Source organism: Nuphar pumila, chromosome 2 (genome assembly GCF_984573655.1).
Source record: "Nuphar pumila chromosome 2, dmNupPumi1.hap1.1, whole genome shotgun sequence".
NCBI classification, from domain to species: domain Eukaryota; kingdom Viridiplantae; phylum Streptophyta; class Magnoliopsida; order Nymphaeales; family Nymphaeaceae; genus Nuphar; species Nuphar pumila.
Window position 1 is genome coordinate 136,863,527 of NC_143250.1, and position 23,117 is coordinate 136,886,643.

Sequence of the window (23,117 nt, forward strand, 5' to 3'; positions counted from 1 at the left end):
GCTCAGCATGTTTTTGCTGACCCGTCGGATGGGTCAAAAAGACTACTAAAAAATACCAATGAATCTATACGAAGAGCGCGGCTGTTATACGAAGGAGATTAAACGAGGGCAAGCACGAATTTCATTGCTCTGATGCAGCGAGAGCACCTATTCTAGTTTTGCACTCACCACAAGTGCCAACGGCTTCCATTTCATCTTTCTCTTTCAGATTCTCTCTTTTCTTTTTTTATACTATACCGCCCGTTTACGACGCAAAGCTCTTCTTAGGGCTCCCCGACCGAATTCCACCAAAGACAGATCATGGCTTTACCAAATAATAGTTTAAGGTAGGGAACCAGAGCTCTCGATTCTTTCATTTAATGGCCAACCAGAATTTTCAACGCAAGCAAATCCTCTGGCTTCTAAAAGATGATGGCAAAAATGTAGTTGGTCGTGAAAATATTTTCAGAGAAACTTTCGAGTACTTCTCTAACCTTTTCTCTAGCTCCAATATTTGTTTCAATTCTTTTGTTTCTTGGGAGCCTCGGGTAAGCATAGAGGAGAATGATAGACTCCAGCTCCCTGTTACTGACGAGGAAATAACCAAAGGTAGCGTTTGATCTGGATGGCAAAAGCTCTCCTGCTGGCCCCTTACAAATTTTCAGGTAGCTTTTTTACTTCTTTCTGGTCTATTATCTCCAAAAGACGTACGTGTGTCCATTAAAGATTTTTTTGGTCAAAGAAAAAATTCTTACCAACACCAATGCCACAAATATTGTCCTCGTTCCAAAAGAAGGAGCACATACTTTTTAAAATTTTTAGTGCATTAGTTAGTTTGTGTAATTTTCTTTACAAGATTATTACCAAGATAATGATTTTTCATATGACTTCCATCCTTCAACGCATTATTTCAGAAAAATCAGAGAGCATTTTTGAAAAGTGGTAATAATCAAGAAAGTACCAAGTTAATATTGGATGCCTTGTTTTCTATTACCGAGCTCAGTGCTATTTCAAATACAGAGGCCAGAGAGATTCAAACGAGTACAGAAAGTAGAGGCCAGTCAAATAAAAAAAACAGAATGGTCTGGCACAGTACCAATCCGCTTGTCTAGCAGAAGCAGTTAGTGCACCTCACCTTGTGTTGGGAAGTTGCAAGTTCGAATCCCAGTGGTATGGTTGTATAACTGGTAGAGTATGCCTAACCCCAGCTTTCTCTGTCGAAAAAAAGAATGGTCTGGCACGGTACCTTGCTATTCAGGCCACCCACTATGAGCATGACAAACAGTGGCTAAACATGAACCCAGACTGGGTCCGCCCTGTAAATTGTAAATCTGTTTTCCTTTTGCTTCTAATAAACAACGGCTCATAATCCTTCGAAATTATGCAAAAAATGAAAACCAGATTTTACGTTAAAACAGTTTTTGGATATAATGGGTATTGTCATGCTAAACAAACCACGACCAATACTTTTATAAGATTTGATCAACCAAATAATACTTGCAATCATGATTTTGTACTGAAGGGCACCAAATACACCCTTGTTTGAATCATGTTATGAGGACACGCCAATACGATCGGATGATCAATGAAAGTTGGATGCTATCTCGTGTCAGACACTCGTATCTAATCGTGTCAGAGGGGACACGCATTGCATTTGGCATGTGCATACAAACCATTTGGCTTGATTCATTCGTTAGTTATTTTGAAGATTTGATTGTGGTTGATTGGTAGGAGGGATTCCCCTTTATTTGATAAATTTTAAAAAGGCACCTAAATTTGAGAACCATTAGAGGGCATTAATAAAAAAGACACCTAAATTTGTGAAATTTAAAAAAAACCCACCTAAAAAATATCATGGTTAATTAAAAAGGCCCAAGAGTTTACCACCATCATATTTACTGTTAAATGTGATATAAAATTACCATTTTACCCATCATCATCAAATCTTTAAAAATGCACCTAGAAAAGAGGAAAGGAGTTTTTGAAGGGTTAAGAAGTAAATCAACTCTCTTAACTCATCTTGAGTTAGTGATAACCTCGATTAAATGGATTAAAGTTTGTTTTTCATTAACAATGCAATAATTTAGGTGCCTTTTTAAAGTTTTCCAAAACTTAATTGTATTTTTTTATTAATGCCTAAACTTTAGGTGCATTTTTTTAAAATTTCCCTATCTTTTTTACTTAAGAGTTCCATTGTAAATGGATATTGTGGTTTCAGTAAAAGGTACAATGTCTTTTTTTTTTTTAAAGGCTAGCTGGGGTTAGGCAGACCCCTAACAGTTATACAACTATACCATTGGGTTTTGAACCAGCACCGTCCCAACACAAGGTGACGTGCACTAGCTGCTCCTACCAGACAAGCTAGCCACTGTTGGTGAAAGGATAGAGATAAACCTGAGAAAAAGACAACTTTAAATTAAAGCCGTATATAGCCATTCTTGTGATGCATACGCAGCCCATTTTAAATAGTATTTGCAAAGAAGAAAGATACTCTCTCCCCAGCCCTACTTCCCTATGTCTTTTAAAGTTTAAAGAAAAATGTTCCTTACACGCTGACCTCTTGTGTTGCATATATAACCTTTCAAGTTTCAAAGCAACCTCATTCCTTTAACGTGTTGGTTAATCCAAATGATTCATTCCACGTACTAGTACAAATAGAGACCGGCCATATGAACAAGCTACTCAGCATAATAGTGAATGCATGAGGATGGTTGTTAGTTAGCTTTTAGATGAGCCCATTGTGCTTGTTATGTTATGCATTTCAAGTGTAAAACTTACTAAGTTTTTTTTTATCACAAAGTTCTTCTAAGTGACTAAACTCCGAGTGGGGTCACGGACACTTAAGCCCTTATGGAGCCCAGTAGTGAAAGACACCGGCACGAGCCCGGAACGAGGCGGTCAGGACCGAGCGGGTGTAAAACTTAGCATGGCTAATCCATTGATTGAACACAGCTAACCCTTTGGTTCCAAAAACTCAGATCAGAACTAGCTGAAAATGGTCTCCGGCCTTTCATTAAGGTTGTCAAGCCCACTTGGTCGTTATCTGCCCTTCTATCCTAATCACAATGAAGATAGTGATCTGGATTGTTATGTTAATTTTAAAATTCAAGTTTCAATAAGTACATGTGGACCGTTATCTGTTTTTAAAAAACATGATAAATAAAAATAAAAATTGGTCACATAACCACCCCTGCTTCTTTTATATTCTTTATGAGCTCTTAGACCATAGGCAAAGGAAAAACAACACGCCAAGATCCTCTCTCATTTCATTTCTGACCTTCTCCACCTTGCCTTTCTCGTCACATTACTGCCAGAGAAATATATCATCATCATCATCTCTCTCTCTCGCCAATCATATACAAATAGAGGAGAAAAATCAACTCCATTTCGACGCCCTCTCCCTGCAGAGAAAGATATTTAGAGAAGGCCAGGAGCTATTCCTTGGAAGATGAGCACAAGAGCTCTGCCGACGTTCATGTTTTTGGCTCTCAGTTTTTGCATCTCTGCACATGGGCTGTGCTTGAGGGGCAACTGCAAATTAGGGGAGAAATGCATCAAGGATAGCAACTGCGCCCAAGGGCTCCATTGTGAGACGTGCTTAGCAGATAGAGCCATCTTACCAAGATGCACTAGGATCACCACCCTAAACCCAACGTCAAAGGTATGCTTCCCACATTGAAAACTTGCCTCACATTTTTTTTTTTTCCCATGTAATTACTACACGCGAAGATCAACATCGGGTCGGGAGTCCGGATGCGTTAGATGTCCTGCTGAGCTATTGTAGCCATGCTCGACGGCATAAAACCCCATGACAGCGATATCTGATCAGGTGATCTGTCAAATCACTTTAATGGAGTGACATGACATCTTCACCGTCCATTGATTCGTCTCGAAGGACCTCATGGTCTCTTGTGCATACTGTAGATGGTGAGGATGCCAACTGATCTGCTCTCCATGACAGCATTCATCTCCCAGAGAAACCTTTTTTTTTTTTTATAATCCAAGGGAAGCCCTCCCCGATCACCAACCACACATTAGCTAGACTCTGGTTGATAAAACCCTTGAGTCTCCCCCTGTTCACTAGAGAACATCAACTTCGGGGTTGCACCAAGGAGCACCACCCATGAGTTTCGAGCTTGTGACGTCCTATGGTGATATTCACAAAATGACCCTACCAGATAAGCAAATCCCACATCTTGTGGGCTCGACCTAAAAAACTTGCTTCACACATCTTTATAGGTTATGATTTTGGTTGGTTCATCATTGTAACTAACTGGTTCATTTCCATTCCCTTGGAGAAATTATGAAGGTGAATGGCCTTCCTTTCAATCGTTACTCATGGTTGACGACGCATAACTCGTTCGCCATTTTGAGAGAGAAGTCATGGACTGGAACTGTTAGGCTCGCCCCTTCCAACCAGCAGGATGCCATCACTTCCCAGCTCAATGTGAGTTTTATGAACTTTATACTTTCTCTTTCCCTTTCCTCTTTTCTTCCTTTCTTTGTATTTGTGTCAGTATAAATCATGATGCAGACCAGAGATATTTAAAACAGGGGACTCAAAGTTTAGAAGGGGTGCTTTTAGATTCCCTAGGTTGGAAATGGCAGAGTTGCAGGCATTTATGTGGCTTTTTGCTGACTGTCTAGCAGGTCTGTCAAAGCTGGCTCACATGCCATGAACGGCATCCCAAATACCATATGTTGAACTATGGTATTTTTTCAGGCCTTCATCTTGCAAAATTTAGATGTCATACGTTTAGGGCATCAATGGTTCTAAAAAAAAATGCAAGACCCATCTAAAAGACAGATATATGTTTGGTTCAGTCACATGACTTCTTAATATACTTAAAAAAGTGAATACTCAAAAATAACAACATAATTTTTTTTTTGACAAAGAACCTCAAAAACAACCCTCGGGACCAGTGAGATGTCACGTAACACAAAAGTGAGATTTACGTAGTGAATTTTAGATTCACATTTTGAAAGTAAATCTCTTTTAAACAGTATTTTCACTTTTCAAAAACACAACCAAACGTGCCCAAAATCTATCCATGGTATCTGGGATATCGTTCATGGCATGAATGAACGGTAACAGAGCAACCTCTGACTGATTACTGTCATAACTGGCTCTAACCTATATGCACTCCTTTTTGCATCACTTATACATTATGAATGAGAAAATTGGAGATATACCATCTCAAGAAAATATTTTTTTTAGATTTCCACTTTTTAAATTTTAGATAACGCGAGAGAACCACCATGATGGATTGGACCTCACATTACATGCTCAAGGTGTCACCCACTAGGGATAGTTTTCATTGGTTTCAACGTTGCATTAAAGCATGCTTCAGGAATCGAACTTACAATTTCCTTCAACTTAAACACCTTAACCCGACTCACCTAGCCAGGTGTACATAGTCTTTGGCAAAGTCCTTATCCTAGAAGAATTGACAAACATACCTTTAGTTCGAAAACGTTGATTGATGTGTTAATTGGGCTCAGTTGATTCAGTTTATGTGAATTTGGTTCAACTCAGTTCAGGGTGAGGAGGTTCAACTTTTATGTCCAGCTGTTCTGCTTGATCAAAAGATTAACCCCTTTATGATCCAATCATCCATGTCATCATACCCTCTCCTTGAGATCTCTTTGATGTAAGTTATTTTGATCAAATCCAACCTCATGGATGTGATCTGCACATCCATGAAGCGAAGATCAACATTTGAATTGCTTGAATCTGACTTATGTACAGGTTTTTTGGCAGTAAAAAAATGACTAGAAAACATGAAGATTTTATTGTTTTCCTTGAAAAAAACATGATTCAAGCATTAATTGCTGTTATCATGCTGAATCCATTGCGAGATCAGATCAACTTTCAAAAATAAAAATGACTAATCAATTATTTTACAGCACCCTGGTAAAGACTGGCCCTTTTGGAAACAAGTGGCAAACTAGCTGTTTTAATAAAATAGGTGCATAAAGTTATCAGGGTTAAAGCATTTATGCGTCAGAAATGTAGCAGATAAAAAACATAATGATAATAAAAAAATGAAACCAACTCTCTGACAATCTGTATTTTCATTTGAGTCAAAATTTGCAAGCTGAAAAGTAAATTTTGGAGCCATCAACTCACGTGGGCTGGGTTAGGTTAGATCGTTGGAGTTTGACTTTGATTTTCTCCAATATATATATATATATAAAATGAAAGAGAGACTGTCCAACCAAAAAAAATCCAAAATCTACAACCAATGATGATTTGATGACTTTTCTTCTCTAATGTTTGAGTGTTTCAACGATCCGGACTTATATATTTGTTCTTTATAATCTATTTATTAAGAAATATGTTTTACACAAAGATTTTACCACATTTAGTTCTTTGAAACATGAAAAATCGATGGCTCACAATGCATTTGATACTTTACAATGCAAAGTATTGTGGGTTGTTATTTAGCGCTTTAAAAAAAGCATCTAAATATCAGAGATTCATAATCTAAAATACACCACTTACTAAATGAATTATAAAATTCTCCATCCAACCAAAGGAAGTTGCAAAATCTACAATGGAATGATGATCAACAGCATTCCTTCTCTAACGATCAAGTTTTTCATCGATGAGAGTTTATATGTTGGATTTTATTATTTATTTAGTAAGAAATATGTTTTAGATTATGAGTTTCTGATATTTAGATGTGCTTTTTAAAGCGCTAAAAATCAAAGGCCTAAATTATTAAATGCATTATGAGCTGTCATTTTTTTAAGTTTTAAAAAACATGTTCAAAAGTCTTCAAGCATATTTCTTAGTAAATATATTAGAAAGAACAAATATATAAGATTTGATCGATAAAACACTCAAACATTAGAGAAGGAGAGTCGGCCAATCGTCATTGGTTATAGATTTTGAACCTTCCTTTGGTATATATATAAGTGTAAAGTCAAATGAATAAAATGTTGCATGTATGTATGTCCAGCATTGGATATAACACATTAGTGATGGTCACAACTAGGGGTGTCAATCGTGTCGGGTTGACGGGTCAGCATACCTCAACCCGAACCCGACCCGTTTATTAAACGGGTCGGCTGTGGCAAACACGAACCCGACCCGTTTAATAAATGGGTAACCCGACACGACCCGCCAACCCATTTAATAAATGGGTTGGGTCGGGTAAACGGGTTCTCAAGTTGGCGGGTCGGGTTGGCGGGTCGACGGGTTGGCGGGTCGGGTTGACGGGTCGGGTTGGCGGGTTGGCAGACGGGTTGGCGGGTTGACCCACCCGCCTAACCCGTTTATTAAACGGGTCAGCCGGGTTGGCGGGTTGGCATACCCCCAACCCGAACCCGACCTGTTTAATAAACGGGTTACGTGGGTTGACCCGTTTATTAAATGGGTTGGCTTAAGCCCAACCCGAACCTGCCTAAGAGGTGGGTTGGCGGGTCGTGTTAGGTTTTGCCACCCCTAGTCACAACTATCAAAAATTGAGAATTAGTGGTTGCAACCACCTCTAATTCTCATGTTTCAATTAAATTTGATAACGGTGGACGATTTGCTCGTCCATTGTTACGGGCTTCTCTCTCTCTCTCTCTCTCTATATATATATATATATATATATATATATATATATATATATATATATATATATATATATATATATATATATATATAGAGAGAGAGAGAGAGAGAGAGAGAGAGAGAGAGAGAGAGAGAAAACCACATACATACTGGAAATCATAGTTGTAGGTTGCATCTTCTCAATCAGATCTTATTGATGTATGATGTATTCTAACATAGTTTATTTGATAAGAATCATGCATTGCATCAATTTTTTTAAACATACAATAAGATTTTTTAAGTCATGAAATTTTGATAGATTATAAGCCATTGATTTTTAAAGGTCTTAAAAAACCTACGTGTACTATAATCACATGGGAGAGGTGTTTCAAAAGGACCTTATCATTAGTAATATATATATATATATATATATATATATATATATATATATATATATATATATATATATATATATATATATATATATATATATATATATATATATATGAGAGAGAGAGAGAAAGAGGGATCATCTTTTGTAGTGGGCATAATGAAAAGTTTTGTTTTTTTTTTTGAAAAAATTGTCATAATATGTAAAAGTTACCTAAATAAAAGGAAAATTCCTGCTTATATGTGGTCCCGATCATGTGGGTGCCACTAACCCTTTTACTAAATTACTGCGTCCTCTTAAAAAAAAGCCAACAGCTAAACCTTATTAAGTCCTAGCCCCACCAACCACTCGGAGCTTATTAACTATTCTTTTTACATTTTTTTTCTTAAATAAATCCAACGCAACCAGATAGCTGAATGCATAATATTCAATAAAAAAGGCCTAAGAAGTCTAAAATATTCATGAGATTATTTTTCACTAGTTCTACCGCAAGGCTGTTTTGGCACCTTCATTTAGGGTTGCGAACAGATCGAATCTGGGATCCCAAAATACATTGGGAAGTGGGAGAAAACCAAATTTTGCATCCTGAATCCGACCCGTTTGCAACCCTACCTTCATTCAACAAAGTCGGCACCGAAAACATAATGACCCGAACACATTATATTATGAGCTTTTGAGAATGCCCTAGTTCAATTTAGTGCTGCTTATGCAGTAGATTCAATCTTTACATAAATTAGATATTTTCTGTTTTATGCTGAATTATTCGTAACTCCTTTTTCATTGCCTTTAAAATTATTGGTAGCTCCTTTTTCATTGCCTTTAAAAGGTTTTATCTCCTAATAAACTTTAAAATGAATTGTTGCCTTTTTTTCCCTCACTAGTCATTTACATTAATGAGCTCGGCTATCAACCAAATTGTTTCATTTTTTTTCCAATTTCAAAGTTGTGAACAGTCCAAGTCTTGACTAGGGCTAGTAAACAGACGAACAAATCGAACACGCAGTGTTCAGGCTAAGCTCATTTACAATGAAACCCAGCTCAGGCTCGGGCTCATGTTTACCTGAGCCGAGCATGAGCCAAGCTCGAGCCCGAGTGTATTGGACTGCTGGGAGGGCTAATATAATAAATTGCATGTGTCAATACCCTAAAAAATAGGCGACAGCTGTCTCGCACTACCTTACCCTGATGTGGAGGGAAGCAGATCAGGTCATGCTGAACATGAGTGTTTTTGCTCATGCCTACATCGTGGCCGTCTGTTTGCATTTTGGATGAATGCTATGTTGTTTTATTGACTTTTTAGTTTTTTAAAATACAAATCGGATGGCCACGATGTCGGCATGAGTAAAAACGCTCATGTTCAGCATGACCTGATCTGCTTCTGATGCTGAGGGTGGCCTCTTCAACCTGATGGATCTCTCTCTTCATGGGAATTTGTATTGAATATTTAAGATGGAGATGACAGGACTAGAAGTATTGAACCTTTATCTTACTTGATATACACATTGACCAATTAGACAAACCTAGCTTTTGTGATAAATGTTGCACCTATATTCTATATATCCTTGTTTCACGAGCCGGGCTTGACCAGCAACGGAGCTAGGGGTGGGCGATCGCCCACCCCAGAATTAGAAACCGAGTCGACTCGGGACTCGGTCTAGTCAACTCGACTCAGTGCCCAACCCCAAGTCTACTGCGACTTGGCCGAGTCAAGAGTCGGGACATTTCAAAAAATTAGGGATTGAGGTTTTTCATTTCATTTGCATCGTTTCATTTGTGCTGCTGCTTCACCCATGCCCACCCCTGGCTCCGCCACTGGTGCTGACGTAAAGAAGCATCACCGCCATCCGTCGGAACGCCGGACTGCCGGTTGAAGGCTTGAAGCAGGTTGGTATCTCTCTCTTCCCCTTCTTCTTCTTCTTTTTCTTTTTCTTTCTTCTGTTTTCTTTCATGTTGTCTGAACGGTCCCTTTTTTGGGCATTTTTGGATTTGTTATATGTAAAGAGCTAAACAAGAAATACACAAACACCATCTGGGCCAGATGGTGTTTGTGTATTTCTTGTTTATATTCTTCTAAATTTTGAGTAACTATTAATTTCTTTTCCATGCAAATCTCTTGGTCTTTTCTTTCTGATTATGATTTTGAGTAACATAGTTTGATACCTAGCTTCATAGAAGATTGTTATTTTCATTTTGCTCGATTCTTTTTTACAATGAGATTTGGCTCATAGAATATTATCATATTTTTTTTCGTTGCATAAGAATGTATAAGTTTATAATGAAAAGGTCAATCTTTGATAAATCTTTTATAACTCGAGAAGAAGAACCAATTCAGAAAATAAGCAAAACAAAAATTGATGAATCAGAGTTACCTGCAGACCCTGCACTTCGTCCTTCTATTTCTAGTTATCATCCTAATATCCAAGATAATGTTCGTAGAGCATATATGATCCGAGGTCCTTATCAATCTCGAGATTTTACGTTTCAACTAAACCACAAAAAATAAAGATTCATTCCAGCTTGGTATGATGAGTATAAAGATTGGTTGGAGTATAGTACAAGTAAGCATAAAGCATATTGTTTACATTGTTATCTTTTTAGGCTAAAAAGCATAGAGAAGATTAGTGCAGAGGCAATTGTATCCGAAGGATTTGATAACTGAAAAGACAAGAAGCAGTTTGATAAATATGTTGGAAGCTCTAGCAATTTTCACAATTCAGCACAAATAAAGTATCAAAATTTGATGCAACAAAAACATCATATTGATGCTATACTTTATAAACAAAGTGTTTGACAGAAAGCTGAATATAGACTTCGTCTTTGGGTAACTGTTAATGCAATCAAATACTTGTTAAGTCAATGATTGACATTTCGAGGGCATGATGAAGCTGGAGAATCTCTTAATAGAGGAAATTTTATTGAGTTGTTGAAGATATTTGCAAAGATCAATGATGACATAATTAAAGTTGTATTGAAAAGTGCTTCAGAAAATAACAAATTGATATCTTCTAATATACAAAAGGATATTGTCAAGGCTGCTTCTTTATAAACCACAAATGCTATTATCATGGAACTTGGAGATATTTTTTTTTCTATTTTACTTGATGATTCTCGTGATTTATCAACTAAAGAACAAATGACTATTGTTTTACGGTTTATTAATGAAAAAGATCAAGTGGTTGAACGATTTCTTACTCTTGTGCATGTTCTTGAAACAAGTTCTATGTCACTCAAACAAGCAGTTGAAGAAGCATTTTGTAAGAATAAATTAAGCATATCAAGTTTGCGTGGACAGGGTTATGATGGAGCCAGTAATATGAGAGGAGAGTTTAATGGATTGAAAAGTCTTATATTGCATGAAAATGCATCTGCATATTATATTCATTATTTTGCACATCAACTTCAATTGGCATTAGTTGGTGTTGCTAAAAAAAAAATCATTGCTTGATGTGTTTTCAATATATTAGGCAGATTATCAACTTTTTTCTCCACTTCATGCAAGCGATCTGAGCTTATTCGAGAAGTAGAATTTATGTGAATTGTTAAAGCACTTGCATTTGGTGCACCTGAAACATGATGAGGATTAAATCAAAAAATAAGTTTCAAACGATCTGGTGATACTCGGTGGGGTTCTCATTATGACACTTTGGTGAATTTACTCAGTATGTATTCATGTATTATTTAAGTGTTAGATTTCATTGCAGAATATACATATTTAGGAAAAAGTTCAGATGCAATTATTTTATATCATCAGTTGTAAGATTTTGATTTTATTTTTTGCTTACATTTGATGTGTAAAGTTTTGATAATAACTGATGACATTTCACAAACACTTCAGCGAAAAGATCAAGACATTGTAAATGCTATGAGTTTAGTCACTACATCAAAACAGTGCCTTCAAGGTTTGAGAGACAATGGATGTGACTCTCTCATAAACAAAGTGTCCATATTTTGTAAGAGATTTGATATTTTGATTCATGATCTAGGGGACTCATATACACCTCAAGGACGACCAAGACGTAAGGTTGAAAAGATCACCACATTGCATCATTATCGTATTGATGTGCTTTATGCTATTATTGATTTGCAACTTCAAGAGTTGAATGATCATTTCACTGAAGCAAATACAGAGCTCCTCCTTTTAATGACATGCTTGACTCCAAAGAATTCTTTTTCTGCTTTTGATAAAGATAAGTTGATTCATCTTGTTGAGCTTTACCGTAAGGACTTTTCTAGAGTAAACATAATTGGACATGAAAATCAATTAGATATATATAATGCAAAAATGCGAAACAGTGATCAATTTTCAAGTTTAAAATCTTTAGCAGAGCTAGCAGAGATGATGGTAGCAACTCAAAAGCACATTGTATTTTCTCATATGTATCTATTGATTAAGTTGGCATTAACTTTCCCAGTTGCAACAACAAGTGTTGAAAAAACATTTTCAGCTATGAACAATATCAAATGTCGTCTGCGTAATAGAATGAGAGATGAATGGATCAATGATGCTTTGGTTACTTACATAGAGAAGGAGACATTTGATACCATTAGTGATGATGCAATTATGAATTGTTTTCAAAATATGAAAAATAGAAGATGCCAATTGTAAAATTTTTATGAATTTAGTTATTTGTATTTATTAAGTGAACAATCTTTATATAATTAGTTTAAAAGTACAATTTAAGGTTTTATCTTATTATGTTCATAAATTTAGTTGTTTGTATTTGTAACAATTGTTATTTTATCTCTCCACGAACGATTGATCCTCCAACGAAAAATTTCTGGCTCTGCAACTGGTCCGAATAAATGGATCATCCTTCAAAACTATAGCATTGTCCCCAAGACCTGAAATCTTCCCACCGAACGAAAAACTTTTGGCTCTGTCACTGGGCTCGACTCATTTATACATAATGAACAACTCATGGTTCAGCTGACCATCTATACGACCTGATCACAAACAAGTCTCCAACGAACCAAACCAAGTCGAGCCAAGAGCTGCTAGTCTTGTTTAACAACCCTAGGCTTGACCTCATGTGCTGCTCATTGGTAGCATGAGGAGGACAAGATCCATTATGGTGTTTGGGGTGTGCGACCCTACCCTTCTTAAATGTGTGTTTCTATGTGACTTTTGGGTCTCAATGAGATCCGGTACTACGTATCCATATCACCAGAGTTTGGTGGAGTTGGATATCAAACCCATTTAACATACTTTCGGGTATGTGGGCCCAATGTTGTCAACGGTGTGTATCGGCTGATACATATAGTATCGGTAGAAAATCGATAATACACTTCATCTTTGTATCGGCTATTTTTTAATAAATGTAAAAACAATATTAAAAATTATTTTTTAATATTATTTTAATAGCTTTAACACGTGTCACATTTTGATTGACATGTAATATTCTTTTATTGTTTTTTGGCCAATTCAGAATGATTCACTTGAGTATCGGTATCTATAGACGGATTCACCTGAATCGTTGGCCAAATTATACAGGACTGATACCAATACTTGATGGCACCTCACCAAATCCTGCCAGCATGTTGGAGCCTAGGGATGCAAACAATATGGATCGTGATCAATATTTGAGATTCGATATCACGAACCTTCTGTGATATTCTATATGACCAGATCTCATGTCAATGCAGTTGTGCCTTGGTAATTGACGTTTTCACTTTTTTGAGAGGTCCGTCTTAAATTGACAAATTCTTTTGACCATTTTCTTTGTTAAGGGTCAGACTAGAGTGTGCTCAGATGGTATTTCACAGTGTTGTGAGAGGCGTACGCCTCAGTACCTGAAGCGTACGCCTAAGAGGCGAGGCGCACGCTCAAAGTACTGAGGCGTTGCTGTGATGCGCCCCTCATCAACCTCCGACCAGTTGTGACCACCGACCACCGGAGTTGCTGTGCTGCAGCTGCTGCTCAGTCTTCTCCGACCACCTGACGACCGGCATATCCCTCGCTTCCGTACCAGCTGGGCGCATGGTCCTTCTCTTACTGCCTCTCCTCCCACTGCTTCACTTTCATACCAGTTGTGAGAGGCGTACGCCTCAGAGACCTGAGGCGTACGCCTCAGAGGCGAAGCGCAGGCTCAACGCCTCGCTTCGCCTCATCGCATTTAACAACCTTGGTATTTCGTAAAAAACATTTCGAGAAGCTATTGATCTCAAGATGCCCAACATTTGGATGAACACCACTCTCTTTTTTCTAATGTCATTAGTGTTGGATCTTGGTTTTGGATTCAGTGTCATAGGGTCTCGTACCGGAATCCCAAGAGCCACACTTAATAAGCTTAATTATGAAATTTGATTATATAGGTTAGGGAGGGGTTATAAAGTTTAATGGGGGCATTATTTCTATGTTAACGGTAAAGTTAAGCCTAATCTTTCATGAATCCCTATGTATAAATCCATGACTATGACATCAGGCATGGCAGAGATAGCTCAAGAGAGAATTGAGAAAGAAACCCACCATGTGGAGAAGGCTGGAATGGCTCAATCGATAGAACATGTTTCTTCACATAGATGAAGGTTTAAGTCCTTTTAGCGACATGCCCCATCAAATTTGATTCATACCGCATTAAGGAACCACCTGGTTCTAACAATTCGTGTGGGATGGCATTAGAATGATTAAACAGCTCACAATGAGCATGTTCACCATTTTGATGGTTATTTATTTTTAATATGAATGACATCCAAGTCTTCATCATCCATTGCTTCATCCCACAAGGATCATGACTCATGGTTCTTGTGTACATTGTGGATGATGAGGATGCCAAATCACTTTTCTAAAAGTGGATCTGCTCACCTTAATGAGCCCACTTCTTCATTTGTGATGGGTGCCACTTTTTTACATGTTGGGGTGAAACTGGGTCGAGTATACCTCAACCGATCATGGGTTTTGTTCGGGTCCAAATTTTAGACCCATAGTAAAAACGGGTCAAGTCTTGGGTATTGTAAATGAAGACCCGAACTTGAATGGACCGGAACCGATTATATACTTGAAACCAAATGGTTGTACATGTTTTAAAACTGAACCCAACATGATTATGTACCCAAACCTGCTTTGTACCAGAATTGATTATACACTAGAACCCAAATCGACCCATACCCAATCCGACTATATATGTGATTTGACTATAAAGGAGGAGTACAAGGGAATAACTAGATTAATTGGTAAATTTTATGTTACGTATTCAATGAAACATTTAAAGATGTTGATAATCCTAGAATTAATATGAATTATATTTTAGTAATTAGTACTTTAATTCATTTTTTTGCAAATACTTCCCATGATCCTCTCATGGAAATTGTGGAGTTGAAGCGAATCCCCGCAATAATACTCAAGAACTATTGAATTTGATATAATTTGAATATGATATTAGTTTTCTTGTTTCAAATTGAAATGATTGGTTGACATGAAAACATACTTTTTATATTAAGATTTTGATTTTTTTTAGAAGTAAAAAATTTAGAATAGTTAATAAGCTTTTGATTTGTTAGCATATAATTTTAATAAATAGTTGATTTCATTAATTTACATACTTTTTTTTTGGTGAGTAATTAGGTTTAGAATATCAAGTATATCAAGACTTGAACTAAAACCCGAACCTGTTAAGACCTGAACTGACAACAACCAAACCCATTAACTCAATGGGTCTATTTTTTCAGCCACGCCCAGACTCGAGCCCAACCCGATCTGATGCATACTTGACCATATGCATAATGAAACCCATTAACCCATATGGGTCCATAATTTCTAGGTATACCCAAACCCGAATGAGATTGATCGACTCGGCTTTGGATCTTATTTTTAGACTCGATTTAGAATTGGGTTTGATAAGACCCGACCTGAACCGGACCCAGTTACACCCCTAATTACATGTCTTATGTATTTAAATTGACAGATAATTGCATTGATGCACTAAGTTGCAGCTTTTGCTCTTTCACGGAGAATTTAGCAGTTTGGTTTGTTATTTTGGCCGATGATTATGTCAGCCCTCTTTTCATGCACACCTTTATCCCTGAAAACCAACACAATTTAAGACAATTGCAAGGAAAAAAAATCCTATGGAATACAATTTATATATTAGCAATGATATGGTGCTCGGGGAGCACCTACTCCCACCTAATAGAAGCATTTTTTTAGTAGGAAACAAGTTCTGGATCATGTGATTGTGACGTATATGTTGGTTTTTTATGATCTTTAAAAATCAATGGCCCACCATTTACCAAAAATGATTACTTAAAAAATCTTATTTTTGCATCAAAAAACAAGATCCAAAGCATGATTCTTATCAAATAAACCATTTTGAATGCATCTATGAAGTCAGATTGAAAAGATACAACATACACCCATGGATTCTACTAGGTGGGAGAGCACTGTAGCATTACTCTTTATATATATATATATATATATATATATATATATATCCCGTTGGGTTCCAACCCTCCCATTGAAAAACTCTTTTTTTGTGCATATCTGATCTGACCATATCTCGTGTAGTAGGAACGGACATTGGATTATGTTTTTTCTTTGATTCTCATTAATCAATGGCCTACAATGTCTTGAATTTTCAACCATCAAAAAATTACATTTTTATGCCAAAAAATGAGATTCAAGGGTTGACTCTTACTATTTTAATGGAGAAATCCATGAGGTTGGATTTGGTCAAAACAACTTTCTTTTATGAGTTTCAACTTCGGGGTTCAAAACTAACAAGGGTACCCAATATATATATATATATATATATATATATATATATATATATATATATATATATATATATATATATATATATATATATATATATATATATATATATATATATATATATATATATATATATATATATATATATATATATATATATATATATAACACGGTTGGGAGTATCATCTAACCCCCCAAAATCAAATAAAAATTGGATGTGCCCATCATGTGCCAAATGTAGCGTAAAAAGGTTCATTGACCGTCGGTAAAGTTCTGGGCAAAAAAAAAGACATTTAGCAGCGGTTTAGACTGCCGCAAAATGTCCTTTTTTGTTTTCATCTTTGCACGCACACCGCTGATCGCACGCACAATTAGCAGAGCTCACGTTGGATTTCAGTCTGATTTTTTTGGTTTGATGATACACCCAATATATATATATATATATATATATATATATATATATATATATATATATATAATCAAATGGTTCACGTCACATCAAGGGTTCATACTTCATAGAATTGCCACAGCACTGTGTTCAATTGTTTACAACTTTAGTTTCAGTCTGGTTCATCATGAGTGCAGGCTTGAAAGCTTTAGGTAATTGACATGTTTCGGTGCTTTGCAGAATGGAGTGAGAGGTCTTATGCTGGACATGTATGACTTCGACAACGATATTTGGCTCTGTCATTCCTTTGGTGGTAACTGCTACAATTTCACTGCATATGTATGTGGCCTGATATCTTTTTTTCTTTAAACAACACAACAAACCTTTGGTCATACAAGTATGTGATTCTTTTTTTAATTTTAACTGTGTTGATCAACAGCAATCAGCCATTAGCACCCTTAAAGAGATTCAGTCATTCCTTGAGTCACACCCAACTGAAATCATCACAATATTCATAGAGGACTATGTTACCTCCCCACAAGGTCTCACCAAGCTCTTCACAAATGCTGGGCTCATGAAGTTCTGGTTTCCAGTATCTAAAATGCCGAAGAATGGAGGGGACTGTCCTACTGTCACTGACATGGTGAATCAAAATCAGAGGTTGCTGGTTTTCACTTCCAAATCCGCAAAGGAAGCATCTGAGGGAATAGCTTATCAGTGGAGATACGTCGTCGAGAACCAATGTATTAAATACAAACAGTTTCTATAACACAGTGCTTATGCGAGCCCCCTGACCGGGTCGCCCAGTTGGGGCAAGCATCGGGATGTCTAGGAGCCCTGGACGTCACGAGTTCGATTCCGGTTGGAATCGAACCCGTGGGCATAGTCTCAAATATCGTGATGTTCCTAAAATTCGCACAATTTTATCAAGAGATTTTCGATACAATACTTTCAGATATCACATTTTTATCCCAAAAAATATCACATTATTAAAGCGTGACTTATATTATTAACAATTTTTATATTTTTTATATTTTCTTATATATTTTTAGATTTTAAATAACCGATATTGTCCCCCCAAAACCTTAATTTATCGCAAGATTTCTTTTGTCAAGAAAATCCCAATAACAAGATTTGTGACTATGGTATGTTGCAGTTTTGTGGGCCTGGTCCACTCTCCTGGGTTTACCATTGTAGGTGTGGGTTCCTTTAGCCGATGAGCTCTGTAAGAGTTTGGGTGCCGGAAATCCCATCCAAAGATTACCTACTTCGGCGAGAAACTTTGGCATAAAAATTATGTCTCAATCATCAGAACAAAAAAAAAAAAACTGCATAATCACCTCTGAGGTTGTGGTTATGAAAAACTGAAACTCCATATGGGCACTTATTAGAGGCACCCACATTATACTGAGTTGGTGTCTTGCACCAACACAGTTGATGCTCTAGAATAGTGCAGTAAGCTACATGTTCAGACTTAACCTCACAATTATATAGTGAATGTCTCATATGAACTGATTTCCTTTCCTTCTTTCTTTCTTGACTCCAGATGGCAATGGTGGGATGAAGGCAGGTTCTTGCCCAAACCGAGCAGAATCCTCACCCATGAGCACACAATCAAGATCTCTAGTCTTGCAGAACTACTTTCCTGACAATCCCAACTTTCCTGGTGCTTGCAAAGATAATTCAGCTGCACTCATCAACATGATGAATACCTGTTATGAGCCTGCCAATAAACGCTGGCCTAACTTTATTGCTGTTGATTTTTACAAGGTATGAGGCCCTCTGGAACCTACTAAAAATATTGAGAAAATAGAGCACTACGGTTTGCACTTGATGCTTAATTATCTGATTCTGCAGAGGAGTGATGGAGGTGGGGCTCCATATGCTATAGATGTTGCCAATGGTCATCTGGTCTGCGGTTGTGGGGACATTGGCTACTGCAAGGTACACCCACCATCTCTGAGACTAAATTCATGCCTCTGCCAAAAATATCGTGATATATTTATTTTCAGACAATCATATAATCCTGAAAGTATCATGATGTTTCAAAATTTTATTTTTGAAAACATTATAACATTAAACCTCATTTATTTGATAAAGACCATTTTTATTTATTTTTCCATTCATGATATTTATACAGTTATATTTTTTGTATTTTATATTTGCCTTATTTTTTGAGATTTCTCCAAGAAAAAAAACGTTCTAATTGATCACAAGATGTTCTCTCACTGATAAAATCCTGATGTCGAGATTTTGTGATATTGGTTCATGATATTGATAGCCAAAGTAGATCAGATCAGGGGTTATAAGCAATCCCCACCATGCATCACAATTGAGAACTGTGAGGTTGGGGCCCATGCACATCTCGATCAAGTGAGATGTGCGCTAAGGATTGAATATAACCCAAAAGAGTAATGTGTATCTTCTAGACCATTTATCTTCCAGATTGTCCCAGACCTTCAAAAGACATATTTGCATGTCTTTTTTTGCTTAATCTAAACCCATAGATGTGATTTTTATGTTGTATTTAATAGAAAACATGTATTAATTTAAATAATTTTTTTATGTTTAGATGTATTTTTAACTCAACAAAACATCAATGGTTTATATTGCACAGAAAACTTGATTAACTAAAAATTAAGAATTTTTGTTAAATTGATTCAATTCAAAGCATGATTTTTAGTGAATAAACAATGATATACACATTTACAAGTTTAGATTAAGCAAAAAACACACACAAGTATGTTTTTAAAGGAATGAGACTGTCCAAGAGATAAACGGTTTCGAAGATGCACATTACTCTAACTCATAACTTGGTTATGGACAATATACCAATAATATTTTGGTACCCTCATGGGTGTGGAACCCTCTAGTAGAAAACTTTTGTTTTTTTTGCACCTTTCAAATGTGATCTACATGTTTGGTGTAGTAGAAACTTGCTCTTGCATCCTGTTTTTTCAATGCCTGTTAGATTTTCTGGGAATTGAAAAATCAACGGCCTAAAATATATTAAATTTTTAATGCTCAAAAAATCTTATTTTTACATAGAAAAAATACAATCCAAGGATCGATTCCTGCTATTTTATCCAAACTTAACACAACCATGAGGTCAAAATAATCTTTCCCAATGAATTCCAACTAAGGGTTCTCCTTACCCACGAGGGTAGCAAATATGTGACCTAATTTGCGCTTTACTTTTCAATTTAGAACTTTCTTTTCACATGAATGGATGTTAAAGATGAAATATGATAGGGCTTTCTAGGCTTAGATTAATTTTATCATAAAACACCTTCAGATTCTGATTTTTCATAAATTGTTCTGGCAGCCAAACGCTACTTTCGGCGTATGTGATTCTCCAAACGCTGCACAACCACCACCTCAATTTATAAGCCAAGCTTCAGCCACTTTAAGGAACAGGGGGGGCCTTGGGTTATTGTCATTGTTTTTAAAACTCCAAAGCTTGATTTTAGTGACATTAACGATGTAAAAGGAATTGTATATTTCCTTCTTTCTGCTATTCTATTGTTGCTAAAAGCAAACAAAAAAACTGAGCAGTACACAAATTGGGAGGGAAAGAGAGAAGAAAACACAAGATATAGGTGGTCAGACCATTTGTGTTCAGGGAGGATGGAGTAATAATACACTCGGAGTATAATTACAGAGAAAAACTGAAAGTCTCAATACACTCGAAAACTTTTTAACCCATCACCCTTAGGAATGTTTGGAAGCAAGAAAATGGTAGGAAAAATACAAGTAGAAAAGAAAAAATGACAACTTTTTCAACCATTCCAAACCAGAAAAATTTTTGAAAGAAAAGTTTTCTTAAAAAGTTTGAACTTTGATAGGAAAAATTTCACCACTTAGGGGTGAAGGAATTTTTCTTATCAAAAATTCTTTGCATTAGGGCAACGGTTCACCTACAACACCTAATTCCATGAAGTTGCCACAAGAAAAGTTTCTTTCATATTCATCTTCTCCCTACCCACCATCATTTTCATATATCTCTCTCTTTCACTCTCAGAGAAGGATCTGGTCGACCCTCTCCCTCATTTTTTTTTTATATTTTTCCACTCTACACAGTAAAAACTTTTCATTTAGAAAAGTAATATCAAAACTTATAGGCAATTTTTTTTTGGTTCCATATCCCCCTCTACGGGAGTGCTTTTGAAACAAAACACAACCTTGTTTTTCTCTTCTCCTTTCATCCATCACACTGCTCTTCTTCAAGCATGCAACTCCTCTTCCATTGAGCTGCCTCGTCTTAGAGCATGCACGTACTCGCTCGCTCTCTCTCTCTCTCTCTCTCTCTCTCTCTCTCTCTCTCTCCTGAGGAAGACCACTGGTTTCTCCTATTTTTCGTAATGTGTTGTTTTATAGGCAAGCTGGGGTTAGTCAAACCCCCCACCAACCCCCACCAGTTATACATATATCATACCATTGGGATTTGAACTTGCAACGTCCCAACACAAAGTAGCACTAGCAGCTCCTACCAAACAAGTAGAGCCCCGTTGGTATTTTTTCTTTGTCAGGTGTTGGGTTGCACAAAACCTTCACTTTCGCATTTTTTTGTGTCTAGAGAATCCCTATTTTTTTGTTAGCAATTAATTAATCCGATTAGCTACTTGGATTTGGACTCAGTGTTACCCTTTGTTTATTTGACCCTTAATCCAATTAGCAATTGAGTCCAGGCTCGGTATCGAGTTTTGCATCTAAATCCGACTAAATCTGAATCTGTATTCATGCATGCAAATGTTGGACTTTAAGCTAATAGGAAGCCCGAATCTGAACCCGATTAGGTCATATTGGATTAGGTTGAACATATTATTGCGAGTCTGACCTGTTCACATCGCTTTTGTGAGATTCTCATCTACATTTTCCCACATAAAACAAACATGTCAGAGATTTTTGTTCTCTTTCCCACATGAAACAAACACTACCAGAGATATCATTTCATATGAAAAACCGATTTTTGCTCTTCAAACAAACGCCCCATAAATTTTTTTTTTGGCTTGGCCAAGAAAAAAAATCTTGGCCACTAACCACACATTGACAAGCCTTTATTTGGTAAAATCCTTGAGATCCGCTTTGCTTACGGGGAAGTATACTCAGCTTTGACCTTATGAAAAAGGACCCACACTATTGGTTTTGAGCTGTGGTTGTCTCATGTTAGGTGACAAAATAATGATGGCCTTTAGCAGGAAAGGTGTAACACTTGTGATGCAGTGAATGGGATGATTGCTCCTGAACCCCACAGATTGATATACTAGCTCAATACCCTATTTATTCACAAAAGCAAGAATTAATGAAAAATAACAGAAATTACTGAAAAATAACTAAAATTCATGAATAATTCATTATCAAATTCCCTTTCTAGCTCTCCACAATGAATATTTTATAATGAAAACGAAAAACCCTAGAAACCCCAATCCTATTATGGAATTGAGATAGATATGAAACTCAATTAAGATCCTAACAATATCTAAACACCAATGTCTAACTAAAATAATTAAAAAAACACAAATAATTAAAATGAATCCGAATGGACCCTATAGTATCTCAATCTTACTGACGCAAGTATTATTTTAAAGAGTCAAATGGAAGAGTGATGGAAAAGGCAACTCAAGGCAAATAACTTATGGCCGTCATATGAGCAATTTGTTGAAGTGATAGACACTTATTCCAGACACTTTTAAAACATAAGAAGCTAAATGTAAACTTGCCATAAGTTAGGCACCTATAGATGGCTTTCAATTAAGCCGTTTTTCAACAAGTGAGTTTTTCTTTAAAAAAAATGACAAGTGAATTTTGTTTTTTGAAGGTTTGTAACTAGAGGTGTCAACGGGTCGGGTTTACCCAGACCCAACCCAAACCAAATCCTATAGGGTCCGGGTATGGTTATAAATAATAAAACCCGATTAAGACCCGGGTCCGGACCTGAAGATCCGATTAATACATGGACCCATGTATAGTTTGTGAAATTTTATACCAGACTCTCGGACCTGACCCAAATTCTGATTAAGACCCGCAATTGTTCGATGCAAAAATGATAAAGAATATGGTTTTACAGGGTATGAATCAGGTCTGGTTCATGTAGTTCTTATCGGGTTCG

At 36.6% G+C, this 23,117-nt stretch overlaps 1 protein-coding gene across 1 annotated transcript; it reads left to right on the plus strand.

Moving 5' to 3' along the window:
- Positions 1-3,427: 3,427 nt before the first annotated feature.
- On the plus strand, positions 3,428-22,234 carry LOC149847256 (PI-PLC X domain-containing protein At5g67130-like). The gene is made up of 8 exons (XM_089993758.1): positions 3,428-3,640; positions 4,289-4,426; positions 17,249-17,347; positions 17,448-17,751; positions 18,555-18,778; positions 18,866-18,952; positions 21,386-21,395; positions 22,179-22,234. The coding sequence occupies exons 1-8, from the start codon at positions 3,428-3,430 to the stop codon at positions 22,232-22,234; spliced, it is 1,131 nt and encodes a 376-aa protein (XP_089849884.1).
- Positions 22,235-23,117: the final 883 nt, after the last annotated feature.

Excerpts from the sequence above, each read along its gene's own strand:
- LOC149847256 (XM_089993758.1), top strand. The coding sequence starts at position 3,428 with ATGAGCACAAGAGCTCTGCCGACGTTCATGTTTTTGGCTCTCAGTTTT. Across the intron at positions 4,427-17,248 it reads CCATCACTTCCCAGCTCAAT|AATGGAGTGAGAGGTCTTAT; the intron begins GTGAGTTTTATG and ends GGTGCTTTGCAG. Across the intron at positions 17,752-18,554 it reads ATACGTCGTCGAGAACCAAT|ATGGCAATGGTGGGATGAAG; the intron begins GTATTAAATACA and ends TCTTGACTCCAG.